We start from the raw sequence: 17,636 nt of genomic DNA on the forward strand, positions 1-17,636 counted from the left end.
CTCCTGGCCCCACTTCAGAGCCTGGACCTTGAGGTGCAACAGGTAGTGGAAGGGGAGGGGAAGAGGATGCCATGTTGGACCTCTGGGATGCCCATACCTGCTGGAGGAGGGCTCTGTGTTCCCTGGGGCTGTATTTGGGGTGGCAGAGTGTGTGTGTGTGTGTGTGTGTGTGTGTTGGCAGGGTGGGGGCTGAAGGGAGGATGTGCTCTGACCCTGCCCATGGCTGCAGAGGGTGCAGGACAGTCGGGACATCGTGTGTGGCATCTGCATGGACAAGGTGTGGGACAAGCCAGAGGCCAAGCGGATTTTTGGCATCCTGCCCAACTGCAGCCACCCCCACTGCCTGGGCTGCCTGCGTACCTGGCGGAAGAGCCGAGGGGACTTCCCGCTGGGTGTCATCAAGTCAGTGTCATGGAGGGGCCAGCAGGGAGGGAGGGAAAGGTCCCACAGAGGGGTGGGCTCAGAGACAGGCCGATGGGCTTGTGACTACTCCTCTCCCACCTCCCACCCCATCCCACCTCGCAGGGCCTGTCCCCAGTGCCGTGTCCCTTCCAGCTACATCATCCCCTGCAAATTCTGGGTGAGCAAGGGACCTAAGAAGGAACAACTCATCAGGAACTTCAAGGCTCGGACCAGGTGAGCCTGGCAGGGGGAACATGACTCAGGTTAGGAAAGAAGGGAAGCAGTCCCTGATCCATACCCTCTCAGCTGTGGTTCCCAGCATGGCATCCCCCAAATCCTGGAAGTGCAGAGTGACCAAGACGGCAGGTGAAGGTGTGAACTATTTCCACTATTTCAGAAGGCCCAGTGAATGATAGTGAGTGACTGAGACAGTCAAGGCCTAGTTTCTCTTCTAGCCTGGCTCAGGATCCACGCAGGGAAACTCTGGTTCTCTTAGCATGATGGGAAGCCCTGCTTGGCTTTTATTTCTGATTTTTTTTTTAAAGCAGGCAAGTAGAGGAATTTCTCGTCAGTCCAGTGGTTAGGACTCGGCATGCTCACTGACGGGGCCCCAGGTTCTATCCCTGGTTGGGGAACTAAGATCCCACAAGCCACCATGGAAGTAGAGACTCTTACTGTTATCACGCTGTAGAAGGAGAAAGTGAGGCAAGGTCTATGGGGCTTAAGTAAGGAAGTGGGCTTGAACCCAGGCATTCTGACTCCTAGCATGGACTAGAAGGAACCATGGGGAGGATATTGACTTGAGAGGAAGAAGGGCCATACCTGGGTAGACAATTGACCATGAGGTTGAAAGGAAACTGTAAGATGATTAATGTTTCCAGATGGACGGCCACAGGAGTGGTACTGTCATGTGAGAGCTGGGTGAGGGAGGCTGATGGAGAATCTGGTCAGGTTGAGTGGGGTGGTTTTGGATGCTCTCTGGATGGAGGGGTTCCTGATGCTAGGTTTGGTCAAATGGTAGGAAGAGGAAGAGGGACAGTCATTTTAGAGGGATTCCCAGGCTTCCAGCTTGGTGGTCAGCGGGATCTTCCATTCACGCTGGGACTGCAGGAAGTGGGAAAGACTCAACTGCGTTGGAGTCAAGCAGAGAGGTGATGATGCAGGAAAAAGGAAAAAGGCTATAAATACGCGCTTTATCTTTTTCTCCCTCTCGTCCAGTCCATCTTTCTGTGCAAGAAAAAGCTGTTCCTACTTAAGCAGATCACAGGGTGCCCGCAAACCCTTCCTGTATCTGACCTTTCACAGAATGAAATTTGGAATCTCAGAAGTGGGAAACTTCTTAATCAATTTCATTAGCTAGCAGTTACCAAATCATAAGACCACCCCTCAGAAGAGGGCATTGTTCTAACCTGGTTACACATTGTAGGGTTATCTGCTCTCCCTCCTCCTTTGGTGGTATTACTGAAACTTAGTTCAAAGAAGGAAAGGAGATTCCCAGGGTCACTGCTGTCCCAAATAGACTTTGTGGGAATTAAGAGAAAGGTACCACTTAAGACACTTTACTGCCATCTGCTGGGAAATAATTGTAATAAATATAACATCTACACTTGTCTATGTGACCCTAGAGGTGCCAGGATAGATGCGGTGCCTTTGTGCTGTGTATAACCTACCCAACATTACATGTCGGCCTTGAGCGCCCCTTGTTCCTGGGGCAACTGGGCTTGAAGGTGATGGTCTTTTTTCCTTCTGCCCTCTCATAGCCAGATTCGATGCCGGTTCTTCATGCGGGGGAATGGCCGCTGCCCCTTCAAGTCGGACTGCATTTACCTGCACCAGCTCCCAGATAAGGCCCCGACTTCTGATCTTCCCTGGCCCGGGAGTATGCAGTTGGCCTCTGTGAGTGAGGTGGTAACAGCAGGGATAAGGGGTCGGGGAGGCTGCTGTCCATGGTTTATAATAAGTGTCTGTGATAAATGTAAAACCTATGTATGATGTCTATGACATTAATGGTGGCTGCTTAGATGTGGTACCTTTGTGCCATGTACAACCTGCCTAATCTTATGTGTCAGCCTTGATTCCCCTGTACCACGTACAACTGGGGTCGAAGCTGAGGGGTTTTCACTGATTTCTTTTTCTACTCTCAGGTGGTGGGCAAAACAGCGTTCCTAGGGGGCACCGAGCCAGAGGAGGAAGTGTTCTTCATGGACTACGCCCTGACCATGGCCTTTTGGGGTTCAGAACTCCTCCTGGACCCCAACAGTTCTTACCACTACCTCCTGTAACCAGGATCAACGTGTGGGGGGATGGGGCTGAGGGGCAGGGGTTGCCAGGTGGTAGGTCTTTTCCCTTTGGAGCTTGGTGGGGGATGAAAGTAGCAAGTGCCCCACTCCCATGAACTGCAGCAGTGACACAGCTGGGGAACATGGGGAGGGGGGATGGCTCTCAGGAAAGAGGAAGGGTTCTCACCCTCTTGCCAGGGACTTGGTTTTTAACTTTACTCTTTTCTAGAAGGATTCTGAAAGAAAACCAATAAAGTGCACCTAAGCCATGACTGCTGGTGTCTGAAGAGTGTCTGCTTATAGCCCAGGTGCACCCTCACCCCTACGCCCACCAAGGGTTTCTTCTGCATTTAATCTGTTGCAATATCACCTGTCACTTAACCTTTGGAAAACTTTACTTTATGCTCATAAGAGAATGAGAACAGAAAGGGCAAATAATGTAGGTATTATAAAAATAGTAATGTCAGAGATCCCACGAAAGGGTCTCAAGGATTCCCCCTTGGAATCCTTGTGGATTCCAAGTGTGGTTCAAGAACCACACTTGGAAGTTTTCTCCCTATTCTCCTTCCCATTGGCTAGAATGCAGACCTTGGTGGGCATGAACCAGAGCCACCACGATAAGGCTGGCAGTTGAGGATGGGCAGGGCATTGAAGGCTGTTTAGCATTCTTGGCCCTGCCCACTACTTATCAGGGCCTCCACCCCTTTGCCCCCAACATCATTTGGTCATTTGAAGACCAAAAACATCTCCTATGAAGTTAGAACTGATAAACTGAGATAGAGGTTCCTGGAAAAAACTTATTTCCTACTATTTTGCCCTTTGCAAAGCAGACACTATCTAAGACACAGGTCCCCAACCCCTGGGCCACGGACCGATACCAGTCCGTGGCCTGTTAGGAGCCAGGCCGCAGAGCAGGAGGTGAGCAGTGAGCGAAGCTTCATCTGTGTTTACAGCCGCTCCCCATCACTCACATTACCGCCTGAGCTCCACCTCCTGTCAGATCAATGGTGGCATTATATTCTCATAGGAGCTCGAACCCTACTGTGAACTGTGCATGCGAGGGATTTAGGTTGCGCGCTCCTCGTGAGAATCTAATACCTGATGATCTGAGGTGGAGCTGAGGCAGTGATGCTAGCGCTGGGGAGCAGCTGCAAATACAGATTATCATTAGCAGAGGGGTTTGATTGCACAGAGACCATAATAGATCAGTTGCTTGTAGACTCATATCAAAACTCTATCAGTGAGTGGCAAGTGACGATGAAGCTTCATCTTGTGGAGTAGACTGGACATAAACAACACACTTCGGGTGTCACTGTTTCCCGTCACCCCCAGATGGGACCATCTAGTTGCAGGAAAACAAGCTCAGGGCTCCCACTGATTCTGCATCATGGTGAGTTGTATCATTGTTTCATTATATATTACAGTGTAATAATAATAGAAATAAAGTGCACAACAAATGTAATGTGCTTGAGTCATCCCCAGGCCATCCACCCCACCCCCACCCCCATCCATGGAAAAATTGTCTTCCACGAAACTGGTCCCTGGTGACAAAAATTTTGGGGACCACTGATTTAAGAAATACTCTGTAGTCTTTTCCAATAGCTCTCTTAAAATCATTTTTAAAATTTTTTATTTATTTTATATTTTGGCTGTATCAGGTCTTAGTTGCGGCATGCGGGATCTTCTGTTGCAATGCACAGGCTCTTCCTTGCAGTGTGTGGGCTTCTCTCTAGTTGTGGTGCATGGCCTCCAGAGCTCATGGGCTCTGTAGTTGCAGTACACGGGCTCTCTAGTTGTGGTGCGTGGGCTCAGTAGTTGTGGCACACGGGCTTAGTTGTCCTGTGGCATGTGGGATCTTAGTTCCCCAGCCAGGGATCAAACCGGCATCCCCTGCATTGCGAGACGGATTCTTAACCACTGGACCACCAGGGAAGTCCCTCCCTTGAAATCATTTTGGAAAAAATAAAAAATTTGGCTCCAATGGAAATCAGATCCAGTTCAAAATATGCCTATGGCTTCCCATACTATTCAGGGTGAAAGAAATATTCTCTCTATGATGTCAAGGCCTCACAAGATCTGGTCTGGTTACCTCTGCTGTTACTCCCCAGCAAGTGCACTCTTGCCTGACCACCTATTTAAAACTACCTCACACTATCTCCCTTCCCTGCTATATCCTTGAAAGCACTTATCACAAACAAACATTCTATTGTTTACTTACTTAGTTGTCTGTCTCTCCTCAATTGAGGGTCAGCAACAATGAGGGCAAAGGTCTTTATTTTGTTCCCTGCATCCTGAGCACTAGGTGCTCAGTAAAGATTTATTGATTGAGTGGATGTGTGCATGGCAGCAGAAGCTGGGAGGATGGAAATACAAGCTGACACCCAAAGGAGGGTTTATGGGGTGCTGTGGGGCTCTTCTCCCCTCTGCCTTTATTCCTATCCTCTGCTATGGTCCCTCCCTTCGCTGGAAGCCTGCCTCCTCCAGCAGATTTCCTTAAACCAAAACCCTGGGAGGTGGAGGCACTCTTGGTCCCTTATAAACAACCAGAGCAAGGCCACTTCTTGATCTTAGGGAGGAAGTTTACAGGAATGCCTTTGGCCATATAGATGGCATTAGGTTTTACTGCGACTCCATTCTTGGGTATATTAGTAGATCAAACATTTCTGGAGAGGACTGAAACCCGAATGATGGCAGTTGATGGCCTGTGGAAGAGGTGACGTTATGGTAAATTATGATCAAATCCTATGGCAAAGTCCATGATCTATAAGCAACATGGGCGTCAGCTAAAATTAAATGATGCTTGGATCCTGAAGTACAACCAGCAGGATCCCTGATATCCATTCTGTACGCCCGCCCCCTCACTTACTTCAGCGATTGCTGGAGGAAGGGAGGTTAGGGTCAGCCGCAGAGGACGCGCTCCTCCGTCAAGCCCCGCCCCACTCTATCTCTTGCATGACCCCGCCCACTAACCTATTTCCTTGTGGCACCGCCCCCACTCTGGTCCCGCCTCGTCAGTAGATGTGCCCTCGGCCTTCGCCCCACCTCCCTACTCCTATCCTCCATGCCCCTTCCGGCGTGCCCTTGCGCCCAGCCCCGGCCGCACTTCCCCGTTCCTTTCCTTTCTGACAGATCTAGTCTCGCGCGCTGGCAGGGTGCGAGTCCGAGAGCCTCCCCGAACGCTGAGGAGGGAATGTGGCGCGCGCGGGAAGGGGCCGGCCTCAGCGTCAGGGCCGGCGCTGTCGTCCGCTTCCCTTTCCCCAGGCCCCGGAGCTGAGGCCCGAAACCAGGGCGCGGCTCCCTGGCCCCGGGCATGGAGGACCCGGAGGCGGCACCCGCTCAGGCTGAGGGCGCGGAGCCGGCGCCCTGGGCGCACCTAGAGGCCCCCGCCCGCCTCCTGCTGCAGGCGCTGCAGGCGGGGCCCGACGGGGCGCGGCGCGGCTTGGGGATGCTGCGGGCTCTGAGCGGCCGCGGCGGGGAGCCCTTCGGCTGGGACCGCGTCTTCGAGGCGCTGTGCCGGGAGGAGCCAGTCGTGGAGGGCCCGGACTGTCGCCTGGTGCTGTAAGTCGTCCGCCCGCGTTCCTCCTGCCCTGCTGGTCGCGGCGGCCGCTGGCGTAGCTCGGGGCGCTGCCCGTCATCCTCCACGGTGGTGTGAGGCAGGGGCTGGCGCTACCCACTTCTCTAGATGAGAAGACCGAGGCACAGAGAGGTGAAATACTTGCCCCGAGAGCGTGTGCCTCCGCGCGCCCTGTGAGGAGGGGCCTCCGGCAGACCCTCATGGCGTAGGTACTGGGTGCAGTGCTGCCTACCTAGACGGAAGACACCTGCCCTCGGTTGGGTGTAAATGAATAATTATGTCAGTGGATTCTAATTAATTTTAATCACACACTTCCATCTCTTACCTCCAGTATAGATCAAGAGTACACGTGTGGGCCTCCCTGGTGGCGCAGTGGTTGAGAGTCCGCCTGCCGATGCAGGGGATACGGGTTCGTGCCCCGGTCTGGGAGGATCCCATATGCCGCGGAGCGGCTGGGCCCGTGAGCCATGGCCGCTGAGCCTGCGCGTCCGGAGCCTGTGCTCCGCAACGGGAGAGGCCACGACAGTGAGAGGCCCGCGTACCACAAAAAAAAAAAAAAAAAAAAAGAGTACACGTGTATTAAAATACGTACATTGTCAAGTATACATAAATAGAAATTTTTAAAAATTTTATTTATATTTATTTATTTATGGCTGTGTTGGGTCTTCGTTGCTGCACGCGGGCTTTCTCTAGTTGCGGAGAGCAGGGGCTACTCTTCATTGCAGTGCGCGGGCTTCCCATTGCGGTGGCTTCTCGTTGCGGAGCACGGGCTCTAGGCGCGCAGGCTTCATTAGTTGTGGCATGCAGGCTCAGGAGTTGTGGCACATGGGCTTAGTTGCTCTGCGGCATGTGGGACCTTCCTCGACCAGGAATGGAACCCGTGTCCCCTGCATTGGCAGGCGGACTCCTTACCACTGCGCCACCAGGGAAGTCCCCATAAACAGAAATTTAAAACATGGTAAATGACAATAAACATCGGATCATGCTGGGTTTATATTATCAATTTTTCAAAGCATAATACACGGTTTAGGGCAAGATCTCTTACCTTAAGGATGGTGTTCTTGATAATTTCTAGTCTTTTGGGTGACTTTGAACTTTTTCCCCCCTCTTTATGTGGCTAGGAGCAGAAGTGTCAGCTCTGCCATTTCTAAATTAGGTTGTGCTTCCCTTACTGGTAGTCAGTTTCTTTTCTGACATCCTTGTAAGCCATGTGTCCATTTTGTGAGGGTTCGTTTTGTTAAGAAAGATAATACAGCGTCCATAGATGCACTTAACCATCTAGTTAAGTAAAATACAGAAAGTAACGGAGTGAGGTGCCACCTTCAGCCTCTAGGGGGCTGAAGAGCAGGCCTCCCACTCTCCTTGAATTCCCTCCCTAAGAATTGGGCTGGACACTGGAATATGGAGGGCCAATCCATATTTTAAATATTTGTAATACTTAATTTTTTATGTTTTAGATAAATAGAAATAGAAGTTCTATTATCTTCTTCCCACACTCCATCTTGAATTTCTTTCAAGAGAATGGTCAAGAGAATTTTCTGAATCCGCAAATTGGACGCTCTAGAAATGTTTACCCAATGGTCTGGCTCTTTCTGGACAGAGTAAGGGGAATGGAACTTAACCTGCGGTCCCTGGATAGAACTGAACTGCAGTATAATTGTTTTCTTTTGTAATCCTATGTATTTTATGCATTTAACCCTCTTATTCTGATAAGGGAGTCCATGCACAAAAAAGGTAAAAGTCCTTGGAGTAGGCTCTTCCCCACTTCTCTACTCCCAGTATCCTCCACCACAAATTGACAATCTTTTTAACTTTTACTCTAGTTTTCTCTCTCATTTAGTGTTTTTTCTCCACAAAAAAATGAAGGGTTTCGTTCCTCTCTCATATATCCCAAGTGCCTCTGTGTGTGATGACAAACAGCCCCGCAAAGTCATGTATACAGAGGTGCAGAGGCATGATGGGTGGTGGGCTAGATGCATTCATGACCTGCTTGCCACTCCAGCAAGCCTCAGGTCACATAGCATCTGCATTCGTGCCTTTGTCACGTTACAGATGGCTGCTTTGCTCTGTCCACAGCAGTCTTGCTGATCTGTGAACACTTATTCTCAGAGATTTAATTCAGTCAATAAATGTGCACCAAGTGCCTGCTTTAGGCTGGTGTTGTGCTGGGTACTGGGACACAGAGGAAAGAGACACTGCTTCTGCCTCTCAGGAACCCAGTTCAGTGAAAGGAACATCAGAGCTGGACAGATGTGACCCTGTGAGTTCCAGGGGACTGCCAAGGGGAGCACAGGGCTGCAGGCTAAGCATTGCTCAGTATTCTGGAGTATTACTTTTACGTAAAGTTTGGGAAAGGGCTTCTTTTTCTTTTTTACATAAAACAAGCATGGATCTATTATAGGGTAGGTTTCAACGTGAATTTTTGAGCTGAAATAGGAGATGTCGAAGAGCAGGGCCTAGTGTAGTGTAGAATAGATGCTCACTTGTTGAATGACTTCCATGCTGTCCCCTCCTCCATCCATACTGACTCGCAGGTACTGCCCACCAGCGCCCCCATCTGTCCGGTGCCATCTAGCCTCTAGCTCTACCCAGTCTGCCCTATATGTTCCTTTCAGCAAGACACTCTTAACTGCTTGTTCTCCCTCTGCTACCCAGGAAACCACTGCTGCTGCGATTGCCCCCGTTATGCCAGAGGAACCTGATGTCCCTACTGATGGCTGTTTGGCCGTCGCTGCCTGAAAGCAGTCTCCACCCTGTGCTGCAGATTGTGCAGCAGGATCCAAGCCCCGACCCTGATCCCTGGCTCCGGACCCTTGGGGAATTTCTGCGAAGGGATCTAGGTGTTGGGGTCTCCATTGAGGGAGTGTCCCCACTGTCTAAAAGGTGCCAGAGACAGCTCCGAGGCCTGTGTAGGCAGCTGGGCCAAGGAGGCAGGAAGTTGAAGTTGCCCCAGGCTCCAGATCCTGAAGGGAAAGAACAGGAGGAGGACAAGGACTCCCAGCGGCCTGGGAAGCGCAGAAAGGAACCGGAGGAAGAGCCTGCCAGTCCTGAGGGGGACAGGGCCCCCAAAAGGCTCCGGTGTTTGGAAAAGGAAGAAGAAGAAAGTCATGAGGAAAACAGACCTGAACGTGAATCTTTGGAATCCCTGGCCAATGGAGGAGGTGCATCATCCATTAAGAACCAGCCTGTTTTGGGGGCTAAGCCCAGTGAGGCTGGTCAGAGTCTAGAGGATGCTAAGGGCCTACCTGAGAGTTTGGAGTTGCCCAGAGCTATCCAGGTACTAGGGTGAGGAGGCTGCTTTCGAGTGATTCTTTAGGAATGGGGGGTTTACACAGGGCAAAAGCCGGTTGGGATACTGTGTCCCACTTGGGATGACTGTAGTCCGTGGAGCAAGGGGAAGGAGGTGGGGTTGAGGGAATGTAGTTTCTGCTCCACAGATTCTGAGGAGGGGGTGGGGACGGGAGTTACTGGAGGTGGGAGCCCTCGACCTAATGATCAATAGTGTGAGGTTAAGGGTACCACGGAAGAGGAAAGGCTCTGGAGCTACCCCTGCCACCCATCTTATGGGAATGGGGGAATCATACCAGCATGTCCAGCCTGTCCTCCCAGCCCAAGGCCTGGGTCTGCCCCCATTAGGATGGATGCAGAGAAGACAAGTCTGTTCAGCTGGGTTTACATAGGTCTTGTCTAGTTTGAGTTCTTTAAGCACTTTGCAAGGTTTACGCTTCATGTTCTGGCTCTCTTGAATCACCTTTGCCCGCTAACGCCCACTGATCTGGGGCCTTCTCAGAGAGAGGGCTGGGTCTGGGTTGGGGGCCATGCTGCGTGGGTGGGGACATGGCAGTGACTGGGCTCTCCTCTGCAGGAACAAGTTCCCAGGCTGCAGCAGTTGCTCAAGACCCTCGGGAAGGTGACTGGCCCTACTCTGCTACCCATAACCCTTCTTCCGCCCCCTGCCTGGACCCCAGCTGTGCCCAGGGAAGCCCCAGTGCAGTGAGGAACAGGCCGTTTGGGTGACGGGGTTGGAATGAAGGTCTGAGCACAGTCCCTGCAAAGGCTTTTCTTGGTCCAAGTATGTTGTCTAACCTGAGACAGGTTCTAACTCCAGGCAAGTTCCTCTCCTCTAGTAGCACCTTCTGGGGTCCTTAGCCATCCACTCTGCCAATTGAAGGGGTGGCCTCAGTGACTTGTCACTGAGGGCTCTGCAGGTCCTAACATGGGATTTGCCTTCCCAGGGGGTGGAAGGGCTGGAGGGCACCCCACCAGTTGAGCTGCAGCTTCTCCACGAATGCAGTCCTGGTCAGGTGAGTCCAGAAAAACTGCCTGGCCCTGAGGACACGGTCCCTCTCTCCATTTAAGTTCGTGTTTCCCTGCCTCATGCAGGAATTTGGGGAGGGGATTTTGTTGGGTTTTTTGGTCTCGGGGCAGGGGTGACCCTCAGAGGTTTCTTTTAGCCCTTGGTTCCTCCCCGTAGGGCAGCTCTCCCCACCTTACCTTACCCTGGAGTGTCCTGGCCTCGCCCCTTCTGCTGCCCGGTTGGATTGAGACAGCCCAGCAGAGACAGGCTGAGTGTCCCGGTGTCCTCCCTCCTCCTTGGCAGGTGGACCTGGTGTGTGCCCAGCTGCAGCTCCCGCAGCTCTCGGACACAGGTCTCCTGCAGCTCTGCACCTGGCTGCTGGCCCTTTCACCAGACCTCAGCCTCAGCAATGCTACTGTGCTGACCAGGAGCCTCTTCCTTGGACGGGTAGGTGCGCTGGGACACACATGGAGCGCCAGGGACAGTGAGGGAGAGAGTCTGAACCCTCAGCAGGGTGGGAGGGGGCGGTTCCCAGCCTTGCATGCATCTCCTTGTCTGGGGAGCCTGGGGCAAGGGAAGAGCATAGCCCCCTAGGCCATCTACCCACCTGGCATCTAACTCCTCCTTCTTGGGCCCCAGATCCTCACAGAAGCGGAAGGGATTTGGGGTTTGGGATCAGGGATTTGGGAGCTGGGGAAGGGAGCTATGTGTCCTTTCCAATGAGTGGATCCATGTGAGTCCTAGATAAAAGAACTTCTTTTTTCTCTGTACTGTAATGTGTGAGCCTCTGAAATACGTGTTCAATAAACACTGATAGGAAGGAAGAAGAAAGAAATGAATATTTTCCTCCCCGTTGGCTGTAGATTCTCTCCCTGACTTCCTCAGCCTCCCGCTTGCTCACAACTGCCCTGACCTCCTTCTGTACTAAGTACACCTATGCCGTCTGCAGAGCCCTCCTTGGCCCTGTGCTCCAAGCCCCAGGAACAGGTAATTCTGGAATGGGCCCCAGGCCTGGTAGCTCTGCCCTGTCTGTTCCCAGCACCCTTCACCCCCTGGGTGGCGCTGGCAGGAGCTGAGTTTTCAATAAATGAAGATACCTGTTGCTTCCCAGACAATGCCACCTGTAAAGGGCCAGGCATTTTGTTCCCTGCTAGCCCTATTCTCTCCTGCCAGCTTCTCCCAGACTTTTCCCCTCTGCTGTCGCCCACCCAGGTCCAGCTCAAACAGAGTTACTGTGTTGCCTTACAAAGGACGAGGCCCTGGAGCCGGACATGCAGGCTCTAATGCTGGGGTGAGTGTACAAGCTCCACGCTGGCCCCACCCGCACCTCCTCCCTCTGGCCAAACCTGTTCTTGGCATTCTGGACTTGGAGCCGGCTGGGTACCAGGCCCTGTGCCTGAAATACAGGCAGTGGCACAGCCGATGCCCCCTCTCGCTGTCCTGAGCCTGGCTTGTGCCTTCCCACCTGTGGGCCCCTGTAAGCTGCCATCCCATGCACCTTCCCAAGCCCAGGGTTTCAGTCTTCTGTGCCAGGTGCCCCCGGGAATGCGAAGAGGCTGATGCTCCTGCTCTTGAGTCCTTGGCATAGTTGGAACATGGCGTAGTGGTTCAGAGCACTGGCTCTGGAGTCAGACAGACATGGTTGCAGGTCTCAACCTTGCCTTTTCTTTAAATGTGTGAGTTTAATACAGGTTATTCCATCTCTCTGAGCCTCTGTTTCCACGTATGAACTCTGTAGAGCTTTTCTAGATAGTAAATGTGATAATGCATATAATGGCCTCAGCACAGTATTTGGTACCTAGTGAGTGCTCAAATATTGTTATTAATTTGGTGTTAAATTTGGGTATCAAAATTGGGGAGTCAAGATACAGACATGTAGAAATAATGAGTAGGTGAGATCTCATTAGACACTAACGTGAAATATGAAATGCTAACTATAATATGAGAAGGGGACAGTCGCAAAAATACTACCAGCCAGCAGTTATTGAGCACTTTCTCTGTGCTTTAGATTTATTACTTCGTTAGTCTTTCATGCAATCCTGTGAGGTAAGTGCTGCGGCCGCCTTAGAGATGGAAAAACTGAAGCTCAGAGAGGTTGTGGGAGGTGGCCAAAGGTCACACAGCCAGCAAGTGCGAAAGCCTGGGATCAAACCCAAGTCTGTGCATCCAAGAAGCCGCACCGTTTCCATGTGACATCCTGCTTTTCCAAACAAGCTGAGGACAGTAGGTGCAGCTGGAGTGGACCTCACCGTGGGCTGGGCTCCGCAGGGAGGTCTCGCCTTCTCTAGGAAGCCTCCTGTGTGTCATCTCACCCATCATCATCCTCCTCTTCCCTGGGTCGTCCTCTGCTTTCGAACTCAAGAGGCACTATCGACTTCTGGTTATTTTCCAGGGGACCTTTGTACCTCTCACTGCCAAATCCTTCATGTCAGGTCCCGGGGGTCTTGGGCTGTGGCCTTCCCAGCACTGAGTATGGGCTCTGCAGCAGTGGCTGCTAGATGGCCGCCAGCATCGGGGGGCTCTGACTGCTTCCTCTGTTGGCTGGAGATCTTGGCTGTCCCCAGGGCCTTGCCCTGCCTTGGGGTAGGAGCAGTAGATACTCAGGCTCAGGTGGGAGGCTGAGCTTTCCTCACTGGGGCCTGTGCCTTGCAGACAGATCTTGGAGCTGCCCTGGAAGGAAGAGACTTTCTTGGTGTTGCAGTCACTCCTGGAGCGGCAGGTGAGCAGGCTGCCTTGGGGAAGAGTGGACAAAGAAGCGCTGCAGTGCCGTGGCTGGGTGTGCAGCTCCTGGGTGTCTGACCCCTTCAGTGATGGAGGGGCAAGCAGGATGACTGCCCTCTGGCAGGGTGCCCGTGACAGTGGGAGGGTCCAGGGGCTTGAAAGGCCGGTAGCAGAGAGCTGACTGCACGGTGAATCCCAGCTCTGCCTCTTAGTAGCTGTGTGGCCTTGGGGAGGGACTTTTTGATGTGTGTGTGTGTAAATTTAATTTATTTTTTAATTTAATTAATTTATTTTTTGGCCGCACTGCGTGGCATGCGGGATCCTAGTTCCCCGACCAGGGATTGAACCTGTGCCCCCTGAAGTGGAAGCGCAGAGTCCTAACCACTGGACTGCCAAGGGACAGTGCCTAATTTATTTTTGAATAGGTAATAGATTCATATGTTCATAATTTTGAAAGCTTAAAAGGATATAGTGAAAAAATTTCCCCCAGCCACCCAGATTCCCCTCTGCAGGGCTAATCAGTGTTACTAGTGGCAGGGGAACCCTCCCAGAGATGCTGTCTATATACAAGGACACATGGTGAAATGTACTTTTCCCCTGCCTTCTACATAGATGGTAACACACCACGCTCAGGCTCTGCACTTTGCTTTTTTCATCTAACAGTACGTTTAAGCAGTTTTTCCATATATCAGTACCTAAAATTCTGCCTCATTTGTTTATAACGTAGGTAGTTGACTTAACCTCTTTATGCCTCAGTTTCCTCATCTGCAAAAGGGGAGTGATGATAGCACCTACCACATAAAACTGGGGTGAGGTTTAAATGGGATAATTGGTGTAACATGCTCAGAATGATACCTAATGCATAATAAGTATTTATTAAATTGTGACTATGAAGATCTATTGTTATTATACTGCCAGTGCCCCCTTGGGACCTCACTCCTTTATATCTTCAACCACTAAGCCAGGCGAGGGATCCTTGTCCCCCATCTCCTAGTCTGAGCCTGTGCAACAGTGGCCACCATTTTCTGAGACCTGTGTGCTAGGCTTTATGTGCATAATCTCATTTAATCCTTTTCACAGTCTTCAGAGTTTGACATCATGAGCCCCATTTTATAGATGTGGAAACTGAGTCTCAGTTAAGTGACCTGCACAGGGTCACCTGGTTAGGAAGTGATGGAGTTGGGAGTTGAATCCAGGGCCCTTTCTTGTGCTACTGTCTGATCTCCTAACGTGTGCAGGTGGAGATGCCCTCTGAGAAGTTCAGTGTGTTGATGGAGAAACTCTGTAAAGAGGGGCCAGCAGCCACCACGTCCATGGCCTATGCCAAGCTCATGCTGACAGTGATAACCAAGTATCAGGCCACTGTGAGTATTGGTAGGGCCATGAGGGCTGCTCCTGCTGCTCTGAGCCTGCCACGAGGGTATATGTTTGCCAGGGAGAAAACCCTGAGTGTTAGCCTGGGAAACCACAAGTTCAAGCCCAAGACAGGGGAGGGAGACTGCTTAGGAGTTCATTCATCCAGCCAGCACTGCTGTGGGCCAGATGCTATCTGGGGCATTAGGGAATCAACAGTGACCATATCACAGTTTCTGTCCTGGACTTGAACCTCTCCCCCAGTTAGTGAGAGGGGAGAGAGATGATAAATGGCTCATTGTAATATCTGGTAGGAGCCAGGTGAAAGGTATGCACAGGGCATTTGATGACAGAGGAAAAGGGGGCAACTAAACCTTGTTTGTGGTTGGGAGTTGGGACAGGCTTCCTGACTCTTAAAGGGTGAGTGGTAGTCAAGGGCGGAGATGAAGGAAAGGGCATTCCAGGCAAAAGAAACAGTGTAAGCACTCAATATCCCAGGGGATCTGCAGGTACATCATTGTAGCTGAGGCCTAAAATCCCAAGAGTAGATGGCTGTAGGGCATGAAGTTAGAGAGCTAAAATACTGAGAGCTGATACTTGTAGCCCCTGAGATGTTCCAGGCATCGTTCTAAGCCCTTTGCATATGTTAACTCACTAGTTTATTCCAGATGTTAGTCCTATGAGAAGATACTATTATTAGCTCCATTTTATAGGTGAGGCAGTTGAGACGCAGGTTAAAGTAATTTGCCCAAGGTCACATTGCCAAGTCATGGTAGCATCTAATGGAGGGCCCTGTAGGTTATGGTGAGGAGCTTGGACTTTATCTTGAAGACCAGGTCTTCTCTTGGCTCTTAACACTTTTCTTGGGATCACAGGCCTATTTGATGATTTGGTGAAAGGCATACATCCTCCCAGAAAAATGGAAATATGAATACACATCTTATGCACAATTTCAGGGAGCTCCTGGATCCTCTGAAGACCCTCTGTAGATCCTGGAAGGACCTGCAATATGAGGCATCAGAGGTTATCTCAGGGCCTTCAGCTGGAGTGACCTGATTAGATTTGTATTCTATAAAGAAACCTCTGGCCTTGGCAAGGAGTGGGGATTGGAGAGTGAAGGTACGGGGCAGAGATGGGTCAGAGGTTGCAGCAACAGGTCAGGGAAGAAAGAATGGCCCAGAAGGAATGTGGCAGCCACAGTGGAGTGTCTCTGAACCTCAGTTTCCTCATCTGTAAAATGGGAGGATTGTGAGGATTAAATGAAGTCATGCATATAAAGTGCTGCCACATAGTAAGCACCTAATAATTGTCAACTATTCTTAATATGGCTGACATAGTACGTTGTGCAGTTAGTGTTTGACCCCAGGTCTACCTGAATCCAAACACCTTGCTTAACCATGGTGAGATAATGAGGATAGATTGCTCAGGGAGTCATCTCCTCCTATTGTCCTTGTGTCCTGGATTTCTCTCTTCTAACTAAACAGAGCCCAGGGGCAGAGGGGAGAGGGGAGGGATCAGCTGCTGGAGTCCAGACATGATTCTTCCTTCTCTCCAGATCAGTGAGCCCCAGAGGCTGGGCCTGGCTGCAGTTCTGGAGCTCAATACCACTTTCCTGAGGAAGTCCCTGCAGGCTGCCCTGAGACATCTGGCCCCCTGACCATCCACCAAGGGACCACCCTCCCGGACCTCCCTCATCAGATTCCCAAAGGACACTTCTGCCCTGAGCACCTCACCCTGCCCCTTGCCTGGGGGTCAGGGCTGAGCCTGGCCATCCCAGGAGTCAACTGTCTCCCTGCTCCAGGCTGCAGAGAGGCCATCTGGGCCACCCAGCCAGCAGGAAGGGTCTGGGGCTAAGGGGGCTGGGTGAGTTGTACTACCAAGAGCTGCTGAGCCTGGGCTGCCTCCTTGTCATTTCTACCTCAGGCTGTGGGGACAGACACTTTAAGACAGGTCCAGTGGTTAAGACTCCACACTTCCATTGCAGGGGACGAGGGTTGGATCCCTGGTTTGGGGAGTTCCGCATGCCGTGAGATGTGGCCAAAATATAATAATAATAAATAAAATAGGAATTAAGATAGGCCTCAGTAGGGTCAAAGCTGACCCAGAGTGGACGACAGTGATGCTCCAGGAGCCCCGGGAGACCTGTATGCTTAGCACAAATCTCTTGTGCTCAAGTGTATGTTATGATCCTCTGTGTTGTTTCTGACTTGAATAATAATTTATCAGTGGTATTTCATAAAAAGCAGAAAGCTCAGTAATGTCTTATTAGAAGCAGTGCCTGCCTTCCTACTAACTCTGGGTGTTTGCTGAAAACTAACACATACCACGCCACCCCCACCCTGCTCAGTGACAGGGGCATCTTTTTCCAAGGGAAACGTTCGGTGTGGGGAAGGTGGTAGAGTTCTGTGGGCCAGATCATGTATGATACCACCCACCCCAGCCCTATCAGAGCTGTCTGTTGAGTACGTGGGCTGTGCATCCTGCACTGGGGAAGGGGGCTTGAGGGTGAGAGTGACTCAGCCTGGAGTTGGGGAAGACTTTTGGGCAGATGATGACTTTTGAGGAGGGAGCTGAAGGGCTCCTGGGATTACTGTGAGCAGAGAACAGGATGAGGCCTATTGGACAGGAAAGGCAGAAAGGGTGTGCAATACTGTGGGCTTGTGTGTTCTACAACTATAGTCCCACAGCACTTAGCTAGGCGCCTTGTTCATAGTAAACACTTAACCTGGGGACTTCCTTGGTGGTCCAGTGGGAAAGACTCAGCGCTCCGAATGCAGAGGGCCCGGGTTCGATCCCTGGGCAGGGAACTAGATCCCACATGCATGCTGCAAATAAGAGTTCACATGCCGCAAATAAGATCACACATGCTGCAACTAAACATACCACAACAAAGATCCAGCGCAGCCAAAGTAAATATTTAAAAAACAAACAAACAAACAAGAAGACACAACCTGTAGATGTTACTGAGTCAACTATCAGGTGAAAGTTCATCACAGAACCTTACCCGCTC

General features: G+C 51.3%; 1 protein-coding gene across 1 annotated transcript; it reads left to right on the forward strand.

Annotated features, from left to right (window-relative positions):
* Positions 1 to 5,859: 5,859 nt before the first annotated feature.
* On the forward strand, positions 5,860 to 16,283 carry FANCE (FA complementation group E; the record flags this gene model as incomplete). Its single annotated transcript, XM_079713057.1, has 10 exons — positions 5,860 to 6,239; positions 8,911 to 9,532; positions 10,121 to 10,165; positions 10,491 to 10,559; positions 10,856 to 10,999; positions 11,416 to 11,539; positions 11,765 to 11,843; positions 13,205 to 13,271; positions 14,512 to 14,637; positions 16,182 to 16,283. The coding sequence occupies exons 1-10, from the start codon at positions 5,992 to 5,994 to the stop codon at positions 16,281 to 16,283; spliced, it is 1,626 nt and encodes a 541-aa protein (XP_079569183.1). The 5' UTR covers positions 5,860 to 5,991.
* Between the last annotated feature and the right edge of the window lie 1,353 nt (positions 16,284 to 17,636).

This window comes from Hyperoodon ampullatus (genome assembly GCF_949752795.1).
Source record: "Hyperoodon ampullatus genome assembly, chromosome: 10".
NCBI classification, from domain to species: Eukaryota; Metazoa; Chordata; class Mammalia; order Artiodactyla; family Ziphiidae; genus Hyperoodon; species Hyperoodon ampullatus.